General features: G+C 49.8%; 1 protein-coding gene across 5 annotated transcripts in view; it reads right to left on the bottom strand.

Annotated features, from left to right (window-relative positions):
* The window catches only part of QRICH1 (glutamine rich 1), a 43,977-nt gene extending 30,315 nt beyond the window's left edge, over positions 1-13,662 (bottom strand). Inside the window, exons 1-3 of one of the 5 annotated variants that reach the window (XM_084633666.1) lie at positions 13,533-13,655; positions 7,124-7,184; positions 2,858-3,187 (exon numbers count right to left, since the gene is read on the bottom strand). In XM_084633666.1, the coding sequence (XP_084489792.1) occupies positions 2,858-3,166 (309 nt within the window). In that variant the 5' untranslated portion in view covers positions 3,167-3,187; positions 7,124-7,184; positions 13,533-13,655. Of the gene's footprint in view, positions 1-2,857; positions 3,188-7,123; positions 7,185-7,933; positions 8,348-9,005; positions 9,143-13,532 lie in introns of those variants that run through there. The other 4 variants (XM_084633664.1, XM_084633665.1, XM_084633668.1 and 1 more) reach the window with 4 other exon arrangements.
* Between the last annotated feature and the right edge of the window lie 2,477 nt (positions 13,663-16,139).

Raw genomic sequence — 16,139 nt, 5'->3', positions numbered from 1 at the left:
GCTTAAATGTCTCAGAATTGTCTTAAGAATTTCAGTGCCCTCCTGATTTTTGCCCTTGGTATGAGCTGGGCCCATATATAGTTATCCTAGACTATAAAAAGCTATACTGAGCCATAACAGTTAAGATAGCAGTTAGAGACTCAATGTCACTGTTGTAGAGGAATAAGCTGTTCTGACATATAGTCCTTTCCCCAGAAGTAAATACCACTACTCCACTTGTAGCCAAAACCAGAAGTGATCCTGAGGGAGGATGCTGGAAGGATAATTCAAACCCTTCTGTTAGGACCCAGTAGAAAGAATGCAGCTCCCTAGAAATCAAGGAAGTAGAAAGGTTATGGTTCCAGAAGATCTTTGTTGATAGGAGGGCTACTTTCTCCTGGAGTTCCAAGATGTCAGCGTCTGACTTTCTAGGTAAAGCTGCCAAAGGAATCCCCAGAGCTATGCTGTTTGGCCCACTGTGTTCTGAAAGACCCTGGTGTCACTCAGAGCACAGAAGAAAGGGGTTCAGACAACATCTGAGGAGGAGGTGGTACAAAGGAGCCAAGAGTGACTCCACATAGAATTAGTAGGCTTAGCACTGATGGTTTCGAATGTTGACATTCCCTCCACCAGAGCCTTCAAAGAGCATTGACTATTGGTGCTTTGGCCATGGTGAACCAGTGGTCGCCCTTCTGTATGTATCTGGGTCAGTAGGACCATTCATAAGACAATCCTACCCTTCTTGTGACCATCAAGATCTTGGAAAGCCATTTCCATGGTGTCTGGTTAGAGTCAACAACAGGATCCTTGCTGGAGTCCCTCCTTCCTTCCACACTGTATCAGTGGTTTCCGAAAGACACAAGAGGGGTTTTCCTTGACCCCAGCTTCAGGCCCTGGAAACATCCTGTAAACAGTTCAAAGGTTCCCTACAGGATATCTTTACAAGAGAATGGCCCCCTTTAGCCTGGGATTTGCATTGAGGTTTTGCACTAAGGGAGGCACAGGGGCCATGCCACTTGTGTCCAGGGGGTCCATTTTAGGAAAGGTCTCCTAAACTCACAGGCTATCAGCCGTTTGCAGGGACAGAGTCCACAGCATAGTCCTTGTGACCCAGGGATCTCTTGATGCCAACTGACAGAGGGAACCCAGGGGATTCATTGGGTTTTACAGGGATCCTCTGGGTCACTTATAGGCATAATAATTCACCAGAGGGTGGGATGTAAGGACTCTACCGAGAATCAACAGTCATTGTGAAATGTATCTCCAGGTAATATTCAAGAAGTTATGTTTCTGTGCTGAAAATTATGTTCTTAAGATACTCAAGTTAAGGCAAGTCACCAAATGGTGATAAATTTTCTCCTGTCAGGTAGGAGGGAAGAGGAGATGCGCATCTCTCTCTGGCTGGTCATATGCCTATTGTCTGGTGGTCTATCTATAGTCTGAGCCGAATACTAATCGATATTGTAAAATCAACTAGAAAGCAGCACGCAGGAAAAAAAATACCAGCGGGGGGGGGGGGGGGGGTCCTGTTTACAAGTAAAGACAATGGATTGTTGGGGGTATACCTTTGGATGCAAAAAGGCAACCTTCGTCCTTCACTGAGGAGAGATGAACTGTCAGCATGTTCTATTCTATGCAAGGAGGGTCAAAACCAACCTGGCTGGAAAACTCTGCAAAGACCAGGTAAGCTAATTCATTAGACAAGACAGTATATCTTGTTACCTAAATCTAGGCTTGAGAAGGCATATCATGATTTTATTGAATATATAACCATTTGTTTACAATACTCTGACTTACTACTTCTTGAATCTCTATACTTCATTAAACAAACTTTCACTTCTTTGCACTATAAAGAGATCTGAGTGCTGTGTGTTGAACAGAACAATGAAACTGGTAAGCTGGTGTCTATTGTTTCTTTGGGAGCAGTGGGTCTGTGAATTCAGTGAGTGACTGATGCATCAGGGATTTGTCACTCCAGAGGGAGGCTTGGAAGACTCAAGGGTTGGAGTGTGCCTATTGCTAACCTAGGAGAGGGAGTAGAGGCTGAGTAGGTCTGGAGTGGAGTGCTTGTTGGGGAGCTGACCCTTGGCAGGCACAGACAAGGCTTCCTCATGCTAAGGGCAGGGGCTAGCGAGGTCCCTCACAATCCTGGATACCCCAGGAAAGCGTCAGAGTTCTCCTCAGGCTTTCAGAGAAGTCCTTGCAGACATCTCAACCTGGGTTTGAGTGGTCCTACCCAAGGCACAAAAATCACTTTTCAGGTCCATAAGAAAAAGAAAATATCAGGGCAAGGAGAATGCCTCTCACTTTTCTTAGATGGATCTTAGCAGCTTGGGCAAGGCACAAGGTAACCCAAAACCGCAAAAGCAAAACTTCAAAACAGCTCAAAAACAACAATTAAGCCAAAATTATCAGGTGTATCCTACACCTATCTGAACTATTCTATGAAAAGAACAGAAAAATGAGAGGTTGTTTCCATAACTATTCCAGCAAGCAAAGAGAAATTAACAGGCCACTAGAGGGGATGGGGTATTTACAGCCACTTCCTATGAAATTAGGGTTTGAGGAAGATGCGCACACACCAAAACTGCTAACTATTTCTCAGGAAGTTGGCATCACCTCATTGCTAGGAATGGAACTCCTCCAATAGTGGGGCTCTGCAGAAATAATGCCATGAGACATTATCTACCAAACTTCTCATATGAAAACTAAATAATTTCTGATACATGGAGAGCTAGGTGTCCACAGACTAGTGTTTATAAAGTTTTCCTACTTTTTACATTCTGACCTGCATGTTGCACATCCCAAATATAGACACCTGATTGTAACTGATTTACAAGTTAATGCATAAATTCAAAATGATCATTCAGATGTTTACCTGGACCTGTTGTGGCTGCTGAACCTGTATCTGTTGCTCTTGTTGCGTTTGTTGCTGGACACTGGTTGTAACGGGACAGGCAAGCTCAAGCAAAGATCCGGCCACCTCTGTGCTGTCCGTGTAAATGCAGTTTCCACCTTGTTGATATACCATGGTGGTGGTGGCTGTCTGCTGGAACTCCTGGAGAGCTTCAGGTCCCTTGGAAGCAAGAGAGTCAAGAAACTCCTTCATCCTGTGCTGAGGGATTGTTCGTGCTTTCACACGGATGTATTCTTCAAAGGAAATGGTGTTCTCCAGAGAATTATTCATATTGCAAGGTCCTTAGGATTCCTTAAAGGAGAAAGTTAAGACTCTAGTTTCACAACTTTCATAGTTGTTTCACAACTTTCATAGTTATATTGTACAAGGGTACACATGAAGCCAGTGGCTAATATCTTACACACGCTGGATTTCTGCATGACAAACATGGACACCCGGAAGCCTTTAAGAGACAAATGCTGTAGTTTTACATGCCATTTTATGCAGCAAGCATTTCTTGAATTAATCCCTTGTTAAGAGTCACAACTGCACACTGCTACCCTTCAGGCTTACTTGCCTTGTATAAAGAGCTCTCTCCAGAGTGTTGTCTCCTGCTGATGACTTACAGTAATGCACTCAGTCTCAGGCCAGAGCAGTCCTGAATAGGCTAAATTAACCCTTATTGAATTTTATGTGTTCATTTACAACATGGAATACTATATATAGTATCAAGAACGTTTGAGATGCCATTGCCTATGGGATTGGTCTATAGCTACAGAGGTGACAGAACCAAGTATCATAACCCATTAGGCAAAACAACACTCTGTGGTAACTAACAGGAAGGAGGAGAAAAGGAAGTAGGAAGTGATTATATCTCTACATTTACACTGGGATTAGGACTGGGATTATTCTCTCACTTTGCTAAGCAGAATTTTCAGACTTCTTTAAAAGGACAGAGGACAGAACACTGGAATCCAAAGATTCTATTAAGTGGGACTGGTGCACCTGGAAAGAAGCTGTGAGGTCTTGAAAAAGTGGGCAACAGCAGGCCTCACACTCCTATTACCAAATAGGAGGAGGAAGAAATCAGCATGAAGCACAGTATAGTAGGAGGGACATACATGTAAGGTGAAGAAAGGGAAACAGAGCAAAAGAAACCAACAAGACCAGGGAGAAAGTAAGAGCAAAGAGAAAAAAAACAAATGAGGAATCACCCAAGAACAAGATTAACATCTGGGGTATTATCTCACAGGTACTGTTTGAATTGCTGATCCATCTTGTTTAAATACAAGAAGTATTTCTATTTCACTATCACCTTTTCTGTGAGTGTATTCTTGTTTCCAGAGCAGTAATAACTCATGGTAAAGGGTAAACACATTTAGATGGTAACCTTACCACTACTGATGTGGTCATGCAATGCTGTGTGGAGATATGGGGTTGCAGCCACAATTACCAGGATAGGGAACTTTGGGTGACTGGGCCCAATTATGTATACAGAAGAGAAAGGGACACATACAGATCACACTATATATACACACACACACACATTATGGTGATTGGGACTACAGAAAAAATAGATGAGAAAAAAAGCTGTACGACATATCAGCACTGATTTGGTCACAGGAGACTGACTACATTCGTTCAACAAGGTGGCCCAAAGTGTTATTTCTAAAGCAGTGTGCAATCAAAAGGAGGTTTAGTAATAGGCTGTCAACATTAAGTGCAACAGAGTTCTAGCAATGTGAGCTGGATCAGACCCTAAATCACTTCCATTGTTGGTCTGAAACCCACTCCGACCTGGTCAGGCAGCACCACACCCATGACACTTCATGCAGGAAGGGTCATAGATACAAGTCACTACTAGCACATGGGTCAAAGAGGTATGGATCCCAAAGGCAGAGAATGTGTGCGAGGCAATTCTTGCAGAACATAATTTATGGGACCTTAAAAATAAGTGACAAGTTTCTGCAATGGGTTCCTGTAGAAAAATCCAAGCATTTATAGTGAACACACAACTATATGGTTGTGCTTACACAAATAAAAAGTACAAACTTACATTGTTCACTTATTTAAGAGAAGGGTGTTAATACAGAATAGCTGCATTTGCCACCGTACCTTGGCCACAATGTTTTATAACACAGCATGCAGAAGCTTCCATACAACTATCTGATAGTCAGAAAAAAATACTGTCTTTCACTGAAGTTACACTTTGACAAGATTTCTAACCAGCTCTACATGTGACATGCAACTAATGAAGCTATTCATGTCACTGCTGACTCAGTGACAAGTTTCCCCAGAAGCCACCAAGAACACAGTCCAAACATCTTCAACGGTTTACCTTCTCTCAGGAAGAAAAAGTTTGACACTATCTACACCTATGCTGAAACCAACAGAAACCCTGGTCTTGCTAATGTTTTCAGTGCTGCAGTAGACCACCAAGCCTTCATCAACAAATTCCAAAATGAGCATTAAACCTTACTGAAAGAAAACAGAAACCCAGTATGATACTTTGAAGTAGAGAATTGTTAAGTTTCCAGTGTGTGTGTGTGTGTTTGGCTGGAATTTAAGCCTACTGAAGTTTGCAGAGATTTGGCCCGAGTACTTTGACTAAGACTTTCAGATGTGAATAGTGACTTTGGGTGCCCAATTTGAAATGCATTCAATGGGCCTGACTTTCAGAAGGCAGGTGCTCAGCATTTTTGAGAAAGACTCCTCTAAAATGTCTCAAGGTTGGCACCCAAAAACTGACCCTCACAAAAAAATTTCTAGTTACTTGTGAAAAATCTTGATCCTTGTGCTGGAAGCTGTTTTCACATATACAGCTGACTGCTCTGGGGCAGAGCTTAAAAAAAAACAAACGCAAAACCCAGAAATCTAGATCTTAGTTTTTAATCTGCCTGTAACTAGTAGGAGAGACCCACCACCACTGAGGTCTAGGGGCTTGAGAACTAAGCTTCCATCCACTACTTCCAATAGCTGGGAAGTAGAACAAGTGCTGGGATTCTTACTTACTGTCTCTTGACCTCAATCAGGTGTTCAATCTCTCAATTAGATTCAGACTAGCAGTCACCTAAAATCAGAAGCCCACTCTTACTTCCCCTACAGTCTGCTGGAAGGAAGCTTTCCTTTTTCTCTCCCTCCCAATCCCAGAGCCTAACAGCTGTTCTACTAAGTTCTTACATTGCATTTATCACTGTGGTATCTAAGCACCTTCAGAGTATTATCTAATATACATATATCCAGAGTGCATAGGAGCGTTAGTCATGGACCAGGACCCCCTTACCTTAGATACTGTACAAGCAGAACAAAGATGGTCCTTGCACCAAAGTGTTGGGGAGTCTCTGCTATTCTACCTCTCCCAACGTTCTGAGAGATTGGGAAAGAGGCAGACTGGAATCTCTAGTGCTCCATTCCTATAGTCTCCCTTTTTATTTATATCGCGAATTTAAAAACAAGTCTCAGTTTTTCTAATCAGCAGCTGAGCTAAACTGACCTTACCAAATTCTTGTCAATTTCAAGGCAATCTACAGAAATATGGAACTGCAGTAAAACTGATCAGGATCTTGTTAGTTTCACTCTTCTGCCCCTTGGCAAAAGTATGAGCAACAGCAGAGTTATTAGTGCTGACCATAGATTCAGGAAGGTAACATGTTTTGAAGCCTTCTTTTTCCATTGTAATTTTAAAAAAAAATCACAAAAAGAACTAAGCCTCTCCCTTTGACTACCTAACATACCACCTCCCCACAGGCATGTTTACTACTCAGCATTAACAAATATATTTTTATTTTTTAAAATAAAAACTTCTACAGGTTTCCAAGCACACACACAATATAATTCTCTTTATGCAAAGTTAGTATTGCGTTCAACAGCAAAAAAACATTTATACTAGAACGTACGCAAATTTGTACTGGCAGGCAGACAACACCTTTACCATTAGCTATTAAAATATCAGGATAGATCAGTTTATGCACTCAGTTTATCCATTATGTACAGTCCATTTCAAAATGAAGTGAATACTCATCACTACTAAAACTTGGCAGAATGCATTTTTAAACTGTTCAGCAAAGGTTACTGCTTGGATACATGGATATAATTCCTCCCTTTTCAGCTTAATTGCATTTTCCACTAAATAGGATTTGGAAAATAGTCCAAGTTCATGAGCATAAGTGGTTAGTTCATTAAACTTAGAGACTAAAGATACTGAAAATGTACACACAGATTTGCAGCAGGTGGACTATCTGGACTCACCAGTCACCATGTTGCAGGTATTTCTGCTGCACTTGTCCTGAGCTCTTAGACTTGTAACATTCTGGAGAAGACAGAACAAAGAAGCCCTTTCTATCCCCAGTTTTTTGGTTATTTTTAGTTAAATTGTATTTTTAAAAGACAATGAAATAAACACAAAATGAATATTATCATAATAATGCTACACCCTTAATAGAGAATTCCTAACTAATTACTACAAGACATGCCCAATTCCTAACCAGTTCGTTTTACTTCCAGATCTTAAGAACACATATTAAGCTCTCCATGTACATCTTTTGCATAGTACAGAATGTTCTTCTCTAAGACAGAGAACTGTGCTGGAACTTACATAACTTTTAATGGACACTGGAGTTATTGAAACTTAGAACAAGGCAGTGGGGAAAAAAAACATTGCCATAAGGTCCAGATGCCTTTTCTTGCTCCTTTCTCCTCACAAGTGTTCAAGGTAGAACAGAGTAACTAGGCAGAGCTGGGGACCAGTAGTCCAATTAAGGCTCTCTGAGGAGATAAAAACTTTTTAAAAAAAAGTCACTTTGTTAAATGAAGAGAAGGCTAAACTCCATACATATCTGTTAAATGGTGGGTTACACCTCAAGATTTTTTAAACCTTCTTAATTTAGTTATATAAAATATCTTCTCCTCTTGCTGGAGCTAATAAACACAACTGTAAACAGACTTAATTAGTACTTTACTAAACCACTCATCCACTTTACAAAATATACTAAGGTTTTGTGCAATACAGCAAAACTTTCTTAAGAGACCACTCAAGAGACTGACACATCAGATGCTTACTGGAGAGGTTTTCCAATAAATGAGCAGCAAGATTGTACTCAATTAATTTGCAGGGGTCCCCTAGGACAGGAGATTGCTTAGTAAGGTTGATCTTGAACAGTTTTCACTGCATATAAGCAACTATGCCCCTTGCTTTGTCTCTAAAGTAGAGATTTCTGGACTCAGGAGCCTTAGCACTTGGATCTTTACAAGGCTCTGACTATACCAGGCCTGATCTGAAGATCTACTGTATCTCTTATCTTGAAGTTTCTTAAAAGCAAGAGTTGACCCAGTCGCACTGCAGCGGGTCGTGGTGGCGATACACCACTTGCAGGCCAAAGTAGTCTCCAGACCAGACCGGCTGACAACGGGGATGCGGAGTGAGAAATGACAGGCGCTCTGACCCGCCGCTGACCCCCGGCCCCAGACCCCGCGGGCGGGCCCGGCTGCAGCTCGCCAGGCTTCTTTCCGGGGCCGCGGGCCTGGCGGGCGGGCGGGTCCCTGCGCAGCGGGGCCCGGCGCAAGCCGCGGCGGCGGCGGCAGCAGGCCCCCCGCGCAGCCCCCCGCCGCTCTCGCCCCCGCCCCGCCGGCGCCGTGCTCGGCGCAGCCCGGCAGAGCAACACCCTGCCCCCCGGGACGGGACAGTCCCGCCCCCGCCCCCCCCAGCATGCCCGGGCCGGGCGAGCCAGGCCCCAAGGAGACGAGCGCGCCCCCGCCGCCGGGAGCGAGCGGCCCCGTGCGCGTGTCCGACAGCAACAGCGGCGCGGGAAGGGGCCGCCCCGCGGCTGGGGGAGGGGTGGGCGCGCGTGGGCGCGCCCCTCCTCTCACGGGAGGCCAACGGGCCTCGCGCGGGCACAGGGTGTCTCGGGTCGCCGCGCGCTCCCGGCAGCGCCACACAACAAACGGGCCCGCGCCGGACTCGTCGGGGCCGCGCCTCCCCGTCGGGGCCGCGCCGCCCCCAGAACCACCGCCACCGCCGCCGCCTCCCCCCGCGTGAGGGGAGGCCGCGCCCGGCCCAGCCGCCGCAGCCCACGTCCCCCGGCCCGGCAAACCCCGCTCCGCCGCCGCTCGGCCCAGCCCGGCCCCGCCTCACCCTGGCCCCGCCGCCGCCTCGCTCCGCCACCGCCTCGGCCCGACTCTTTCCCCCTCACAGCTCCCTGGGCGCCATCTTACATTCAACCCCCCGCAGCCAATCAGCGCTCAGCCCCGGCCTCGCGAGAGCGCGGCCCCCAAGCCCCGCGAGAGCTCCGCGCCCGGAGCCGCCCTGCGCCTTAAAGGGGCCGTGCGCCGGGGGCCCTAGGCTCCGCCCTGCCTGCTGCTAGCGCCCGGGGGGACCTTGGCCCGGCCCAGTGTGGGGCAGATTCCAGACCCCCCCCACCGCACTGGGGCTGGCGGGCCCTTGCAAGCCTTGGGCCAGGCCTGGCCAGGTGCATGGCGCTGCACAGCACCCTGTCCCAGCCCCTCACAGCCAGGTCATCAACCACTCTGCCCTGGAGAAAGCGCTGGCCCCTGCCAGGGGGAAGGCCGGGCCCCGAGCCAAGGCCAACAGCCTCAGCCCGTCCCATGCCAGCCCCAGGCTCCGCTTCCCGGGAACACTTTTAACCCAACGGTTACATAGCGCTTTGCAATGGGAAAACCCGAACGTCCGGCTGGACCGGAGAAAGCCAGGCGCAGGAAGAGACTGTCATTCCTTACACAAAAGAGAGCCAGCCTGTGGTTTAGTTTCTTGCTATTGATATCCCTGCCTAGGTGCCTTTGAGACTAGCCTCTACTTTACACATTGGTCCCAACGTCCATGGGTTGCTCAGTAGTAATTTAATGTTTAGTTTTGCATGCCAGCCCCGGGGGCGGCAGAATGGTATAGACGACCTTCTGAGGCCCCTTCCAGCCCTACATGTCTGATTTAACACCTTCTCCCCACACCCTTCATGGTAGAAAAGGCAGATACGTGAGAAATAAAGGCTGAAAGTTGACTTTTTCCCCATAAAGTCAAGCAACATCCTGTCCTTTAAAGACTAAGTCAAGCCTGTAGGAGGATGAAATAAGAATTAAAAACAAGTAATAGGCCCCCAACCCCTGTGCCCTCACTGATCTGACAACAGTATCTATTTCTTGTGATAGAATTTCAGCATAAGACAGAAACATTATGTATCTAGGGAAGAAAGAGTTGGTTGGGGAGGTAGAAAACCTAGCTAAAGGGCCTATTCCATCCTACATATATCACCAACACTGGTTTCATATAAAACAATTACAATATACAGTTGTCAGCACTAGGGGTGGGGAGTTTCCTGCTAGTTGATAGGCTAGACCTTTCTATAACCAGGAGAGAGAGAGCCTGGCAATGGGCGACGGGATGGATCACTTGATGATTCCCTGTTCTGTTCACTCCCTCTGGGGCACCTGGCATTGGCCTCTGTCGGCAGATAGGACACTGGGATGGACCTTTGGTCTGACCCAGTCTGGCTGCTCTGATATTCCCTGCTATCTTTACAAAGAGGAAAGAAGGTAGAGAATACGGAAGGGGCAGTCACTGTGCAACAGGAGCAGGGCCCGATGTGACGCAGTCCAGGAACGAGCTCTCAAGTCAGGGCAATATGGAGATCCTCTGGCAGCAGCTTTTTATGTCCGTAAAAGAAAATGCCCGGTGAGAGTTTTGACAATTAGGAGAGTAACTGTGACTGGAATTCAGAGAGGAAGAAGGAAGAGTGCTGACCACTATGGATGGAGCAGGCTAAACAACTCCATGGAAGAGAACAGAGGCAGGAGATACTGGGTCCCATTGGTAGGAGAGAAAGAGCAGTTCTGGCTGCACTTAGGCAAAGAGAATAAGATCAGGAGCTGTAGATATACAAGAGGAATGGGTTTTTTGGAAGCCACAGTTCTATTTCCAGTTGAAGCAGCCATGATCTTAGTAAGGCTTAGAGATAACATCCACACCTGCTTTGTCTAGAATATTCACAGCTGAGCAGTGGAAGGAGACATGGATTTCACAATCACTGTCAATAACGGAAACAAAACACTGACAGGTCAAATCAAATAGCCTGGGGCAGGAGAATGCATCAGAGAAACTTACAGGCCTTCCCAAAGCAAACATTGCTTCACAGCATTTTGGAATGCTGCTTTAGAGGAGAGCGTTGTGTGGTTGGGAAGCGACTTTGTCTTGCTCTCCCCCTCAGGACAAACTCTAGTGTTACAGGTTTCAGAGTAACAGCCGTGTTAGTCTGTATTCACAAAAAGAAAAGGAGTACTAAGATCCCACAAGTACTCCTTTTCTTCTAGTGTTACAGAACAGGAGCAACTTCTAGCACATCCCCCAATCACTGCAGTGGGCTTGGGAAGGGCTTGTCCCTACAGCACCTAAGCCAGAAGGTGCGCCACATAGCAGGTATTATCCTTACTGGGCCCAGAGTTGTGAAGATGACATGCAGCTGTCTGAAAACTGTCCCTCGCCTCCCATGCATCACCTGTTGGAGCCCTGCAGCTAGCATGCTCTCCTTTTGCTTCCTGGCTTTAGGAGCAGTATCCTGGGCTCTGCACAGCAGCAGGGTCCCTCCACAATGCCTTACCATTCACACTGCAATGAGTTAGATAAGGTTTGTGTGGACCGAATGTGGAAGGACAATCACAAAGAGGGATTTGATTGGTCCAAGTATCTTAACTCCCCTCCCTGCTACAAGGCAGCCAGGCTGGGTGAGTTGGAAAGCAAATGGTTAATTGCTTCATTAAAACACCTGGCAACATCCCACACACAGTGAATTTAAAGAATACCAAGTGAGACTAGGTAACCCAGAGATTAAGAAAAACACAGGGCTAATTCAGCCCTTGAGTAACTCCTTTAACTTAATGGAGTTACACCAGAGATTACACTGGCCCACTGTTTAGCAGTTTCCATTGGCGGTGACCTGCTAACACCTTACTGCAGCTAGGCTTCAGGGAGCTCACCACAGCTGTTGTGGCCTAAAGCAGGCCAGGAAAAGTGAATTTGGCTGTGGGTACTTCTGTCTTGGGTTGGAGAACTGAGTTGTACAGGGCACTGTGCAAATCCAGAATCTCCTTATCAAGGAGCAGACGCCCTAAGGGATTCTCAGAGGCAGCCCACAGCGATTAAAGCTCCTTAAAGAAGAGCTGGAGGCCAGCAGAGCTATTTTGGCCCCAATGTCAGCATGGGAGTTGTGCACACACACAGCAGCCCTGGTTTTGGCTGTACAACCAGTCCCCCTGCCAAGGCAGAGCACATAATTTACCCCCCTCCCCCAGGTAATTGCCACAGCTTACCTGAAAGTCAGGGGACAGACTTTTAGCTGGCAAAAGGAAATGGAACAGCAGGCCCTGCCTATGGCATCTACCCTGTCCACATGCGAGGATCTTCGAGCAGTCAGTTACTAAGTACAGAACTTGTGAAAGTTCCCAGGACCCTCAGGCTACCAGGGGAGAATGAGCCTCCCCTCCCCACCCTGTGTAGCCCCTGTGCGCTCACTTTCACTCCCACACAGTCCCAGTCGGGAGCCCCGAGGGCTAATTGTAAGCAGCTGGGCCCCAGAGATAGTTCTGGGTCATGAGAGCCCATGGAGTCGCCTGCAGGTTCCGCCAGGCGCATTCGCCCAGGGTCAGGAAGATGTTTGCTATGTCGTGGCCGTGAGGTGCTCACAGCAGCCTTGGAGCTTGTCCCACTCTGGACCTGTACAGACGCTACTGAAGGACAATCCATGGCCCTCATCGCCGGGATACCTGGGCACCTCCTGACTCCAACGCACTGATCCTCATGCCCCCGGGGGAGGTCAGGCTGGGCATCATCCCCACACTGACAGATGGGAACTGAGGCCCAGAGCCTTCCATTGGTTTCCAAAAATATCTCCCTGCCTCCAGGGTCTGGGCCCAGGCCACTTCCCCAGCCAGGCAAGGCCTTGGGTAGAGCAGGGAATTGAACTGAAAGGTCAATCCCAGCCGAGTGCCCGGCCACTGGGCCACCCTACTTCTCCAGAGCAGCGCCTGGCAGGCCTGTTCCCTTTGCTCTTCCCCCGGGTCCCTCCCCGCCACGGGAAGGGAGGCAGTTGCTCCCTCTGGGCTGCGGGCCCAGCCTGCCAGGAGCCGGACCCCGGCCCACGCAGGGGCGCTGGCTGCGGCTGCCGGCGGGGGCCGGGCCGGGCCGGGCCGCTTGTTAGCCCGGCCGGCTACTTGAACAGCCCCGTGGGCTCGCCGAAGCCTCCCACCCGGCAGGGCCAACACAGCCCCTTAAGGTGGCCCGTGGGGCTCGCGGGGGCCGCTGCCGCAGCCCCCCCGGGAAGCTGCCCCCCTCCAGCGCCCGCGGCCCAAACCCGCCGGCGGCGGCCAGCGCGGGCGGCGGGCCCGGGCCCCGGCCGGGGGTCAGGCCGCGCCCAGCCCAGCCCAGCCCACCTTAAGCGGGGCCCGTGTTTGCACGGCGAGCCGGGCAGGGGGCGAGCCGAGCCCGCCAGGCTCGCGGGGGGTGGCGGGTTGAAGCCCTGCAGCGTCCTCCCGGAGCTCGGCTGCGAGCCCAGCTCCCGGCGCTGCCCGGCCCCGCGGTGACCTGCCGCGGCTCCCCCGGCCCGGCCCGGCCCGGCTGCGAGCCCCGCTCGCTCCCCCGCTCCCGGTTCATCGTTACCGCGCCGGGCCTGGGTCGCGGCGGCCGCCATCGCCGTCAGAGACGCGCACGGCTCGGTGGGGCCGGGTATCGGCATCCCCAGCCGGGCCCAGCGCGCTCCCCGGTCTGCCCCAGCGCAGCGCAGCGCCGAGCCCTCCCCGCAGCCCGCAGCCGCAGCGCAGCGCCGAGCCCTCCCCGCAGCCCGCAGCCCCAGCCCGGCCTGGAGACCCCACCGCCACCTCTGGCCACTGCCCCACCCTTACTTCCCCTCCCCGGCCACAGCGTGGGCCTCGTATCCTGCTGGAGGCGTCGAGCATCAGCCTCCAGCCCCAGGGTCGGGTACCCGGCGCCGCCCCTCGCCCATGATTTGTTCCCAGGGCTGCAGGGACAGGCTGGGGTCCCTCACCCTGGCCCGGCTGGCGCGGGAGTTAGCCAGACTGCGCTCCTTGCCTCTGTCAGGACAAGGCAGGTTTCCGACCCTTTCCTTGACCCTTTGGCCACACTCCTGTTCCTGTTATATTATTAGTTGTCCCCCGAAATCACTTGGCTTCCAGGTCCTGTGGATCCCCCCTTAGGCTGGGAGGGGGGATCCTTTAGCAGTGGGCGGGCCCTGGATCCTAAGAGGATCATCTCTGGCCTCTGCTCTGAGCCCTCTGCAATTTATCAGCATCCTTCTGGCCTTGTGGACACCAGAACCAGACCCAGGATCCCAGCAACAGTCACACCCGGGGCACATACACAACACACAGTCAACCTGTGGAACTCCTTGCCAGGAGATGTTGTGAAGGCCAAGACTATAACAGGATTCAAAAAAAGAACTAGGTAAGTCCATGGAGGGTAGGTCCATCAATTGCTGTTAGCCAGGATGGGCAGGGAGGGTATCCCTAGCCTCTGTTTGTCAGAAGCTGGGAATGGGTGACAGGGGATGGATCACTTGAGGATTACCTGCTCTGTTCATTCCCTCTGGGGCACCTGGCATTGGCCACTGTCGGCCGACAGGATACTGGGCTGGGTGGACCTTTGGTCTGACCCAGTCGGGCCGTTCTTATGTTCTAGATGTGTGCACTTACATTTAGCTATATTCAAACACAGTGTTTCCTTGCACCCAGCTTAAAAAGTGACCCAGATCGCTCTGTAGCAGTGAGTTGTTCTCTTCCCTAGTTACCACTCCCCCAATGTTTGTGTTGTCTGCAAACTCTCAGTGACGATTTTTTCTTCTTCCAGGTCATTGACAAAAATCTAGTGAACCCTGCAGGACCCCTGGGAAACAGACCTGCTCTGTGATGATTCCCCAGCTAGTTACATCTTAGACCGAGCAGTTAGCCCGTTTGTAACATAAGAACCTAAGAATGGCCAGACTGGGTCAGACTAAAGGTCCATCCAGCCCCGTGTCCTGTCTGCCGACAGCAGCCAATGCCAGGTGCCCCAGTGGGAGTGAACCTAACAGGTGATGATCTAGTGATCTCTCTCCTGCCATCCATGTCCACCCTCTTGACAGACAGAGGCTAGGGACACCCTTCCTTACCCATCCTGGCTAATAGCCATTAATGAACTTAACCTCCATGAATTTATCCAGTTCTCTTTTAAACCCTGTTATAGTCCTAGCCGTCACAACCTCCTCAGGCAAGGAGTTCCACAGGTGGACTGTGCGCTGTGTGGAGAAAAACTTCCTTTTATTTGTTTTAAACCTGCTGCCCATTAATTTCATTGGGTGGCCCCTAGTTCTTCTATTATGGGAACAAGTAAATAATTTTCCCTTATTCACGTTCTCCACACCACTCATGAGTTTATAGACCTCTATCATCTCCCCCCTTAGTCTCCTCTTTTTCAAGCTGAAAAGTCCAAGCCTCTTTAATCGCTCCTCAATGGGACCCGTTCCAAACCCCTCATCATTTTAGTTGCCCTTCTCTGAAGCTTTTCTAATGCCAGTATGCATCAGCCCCTGTGATGCGGGGGGCCATGGTAACGTTACCTTTTTAAAACCAAAATGGCACATGCTACTACATCAAAGCCTTACACTGTTACCTTCATCCTCAGACTTGCCATCTCATCATGACAGGGTATCAAGTTAGTCTGACAGGATCTATGCTCCATAAACCCATCCTGAGTTGCATTAATTACATTACGCTCCTTTAGTTCCTTAGTAATGGAGGCCCGTAGCAGCTGTTCCATTATCGTGTCTGGGATGGCTGTCAGGCTGACATCCCATTTACCCTTTTTAAAAATAGGCACATTAGCTTTTCTTCCCAGCTTCAAGAACCTCCCCTGTGCTCCAGCCCCATTGGATGCCCAAGGCACCGCTGGCCAGGAACGGGGCTGGACCCAACCACATGCCCCAGGCACATGACAACAGAAGCCATGGAGCGGGCTGGGCCGGCCGGCTCTCAGAACAGGGGTAAATGCCACGCTAGGTAACCTGGCCTCTCCCTCCCTCCCTCCCACCCCCGGCCTGCTGCAGGGCTCCTGGCTTCACCGCACTCCCCCCTCGCCTACTTCCCCCTTTTCACTTCCCTCCCCTCCCAAGAACGCTGTGAGCTGCCCCGGCAAAGGTCTGGCCCTGGGGGGCATTCAGCCCATGCCAGCCCCCGAGGCAGTGCTGCAGCATGTGTCGAAGTGCTAGGTGCACAC

This window comes from Lepidochelys olivacea (genome assembly GCF_965140295.1).
Source record: "Lepidochelys olivacea isolate rLepOli2 genome assembly, chromosome: 7".
Lineage (NCBI taxonomy): Eukaryota > Metazoa > Chordata > Testudines > Cheloniidae > Lepidochelys > Lepidochelys olivacea.
This window is presented reverse-complemented; position numbering and strand designations above follow the sequence as displayed.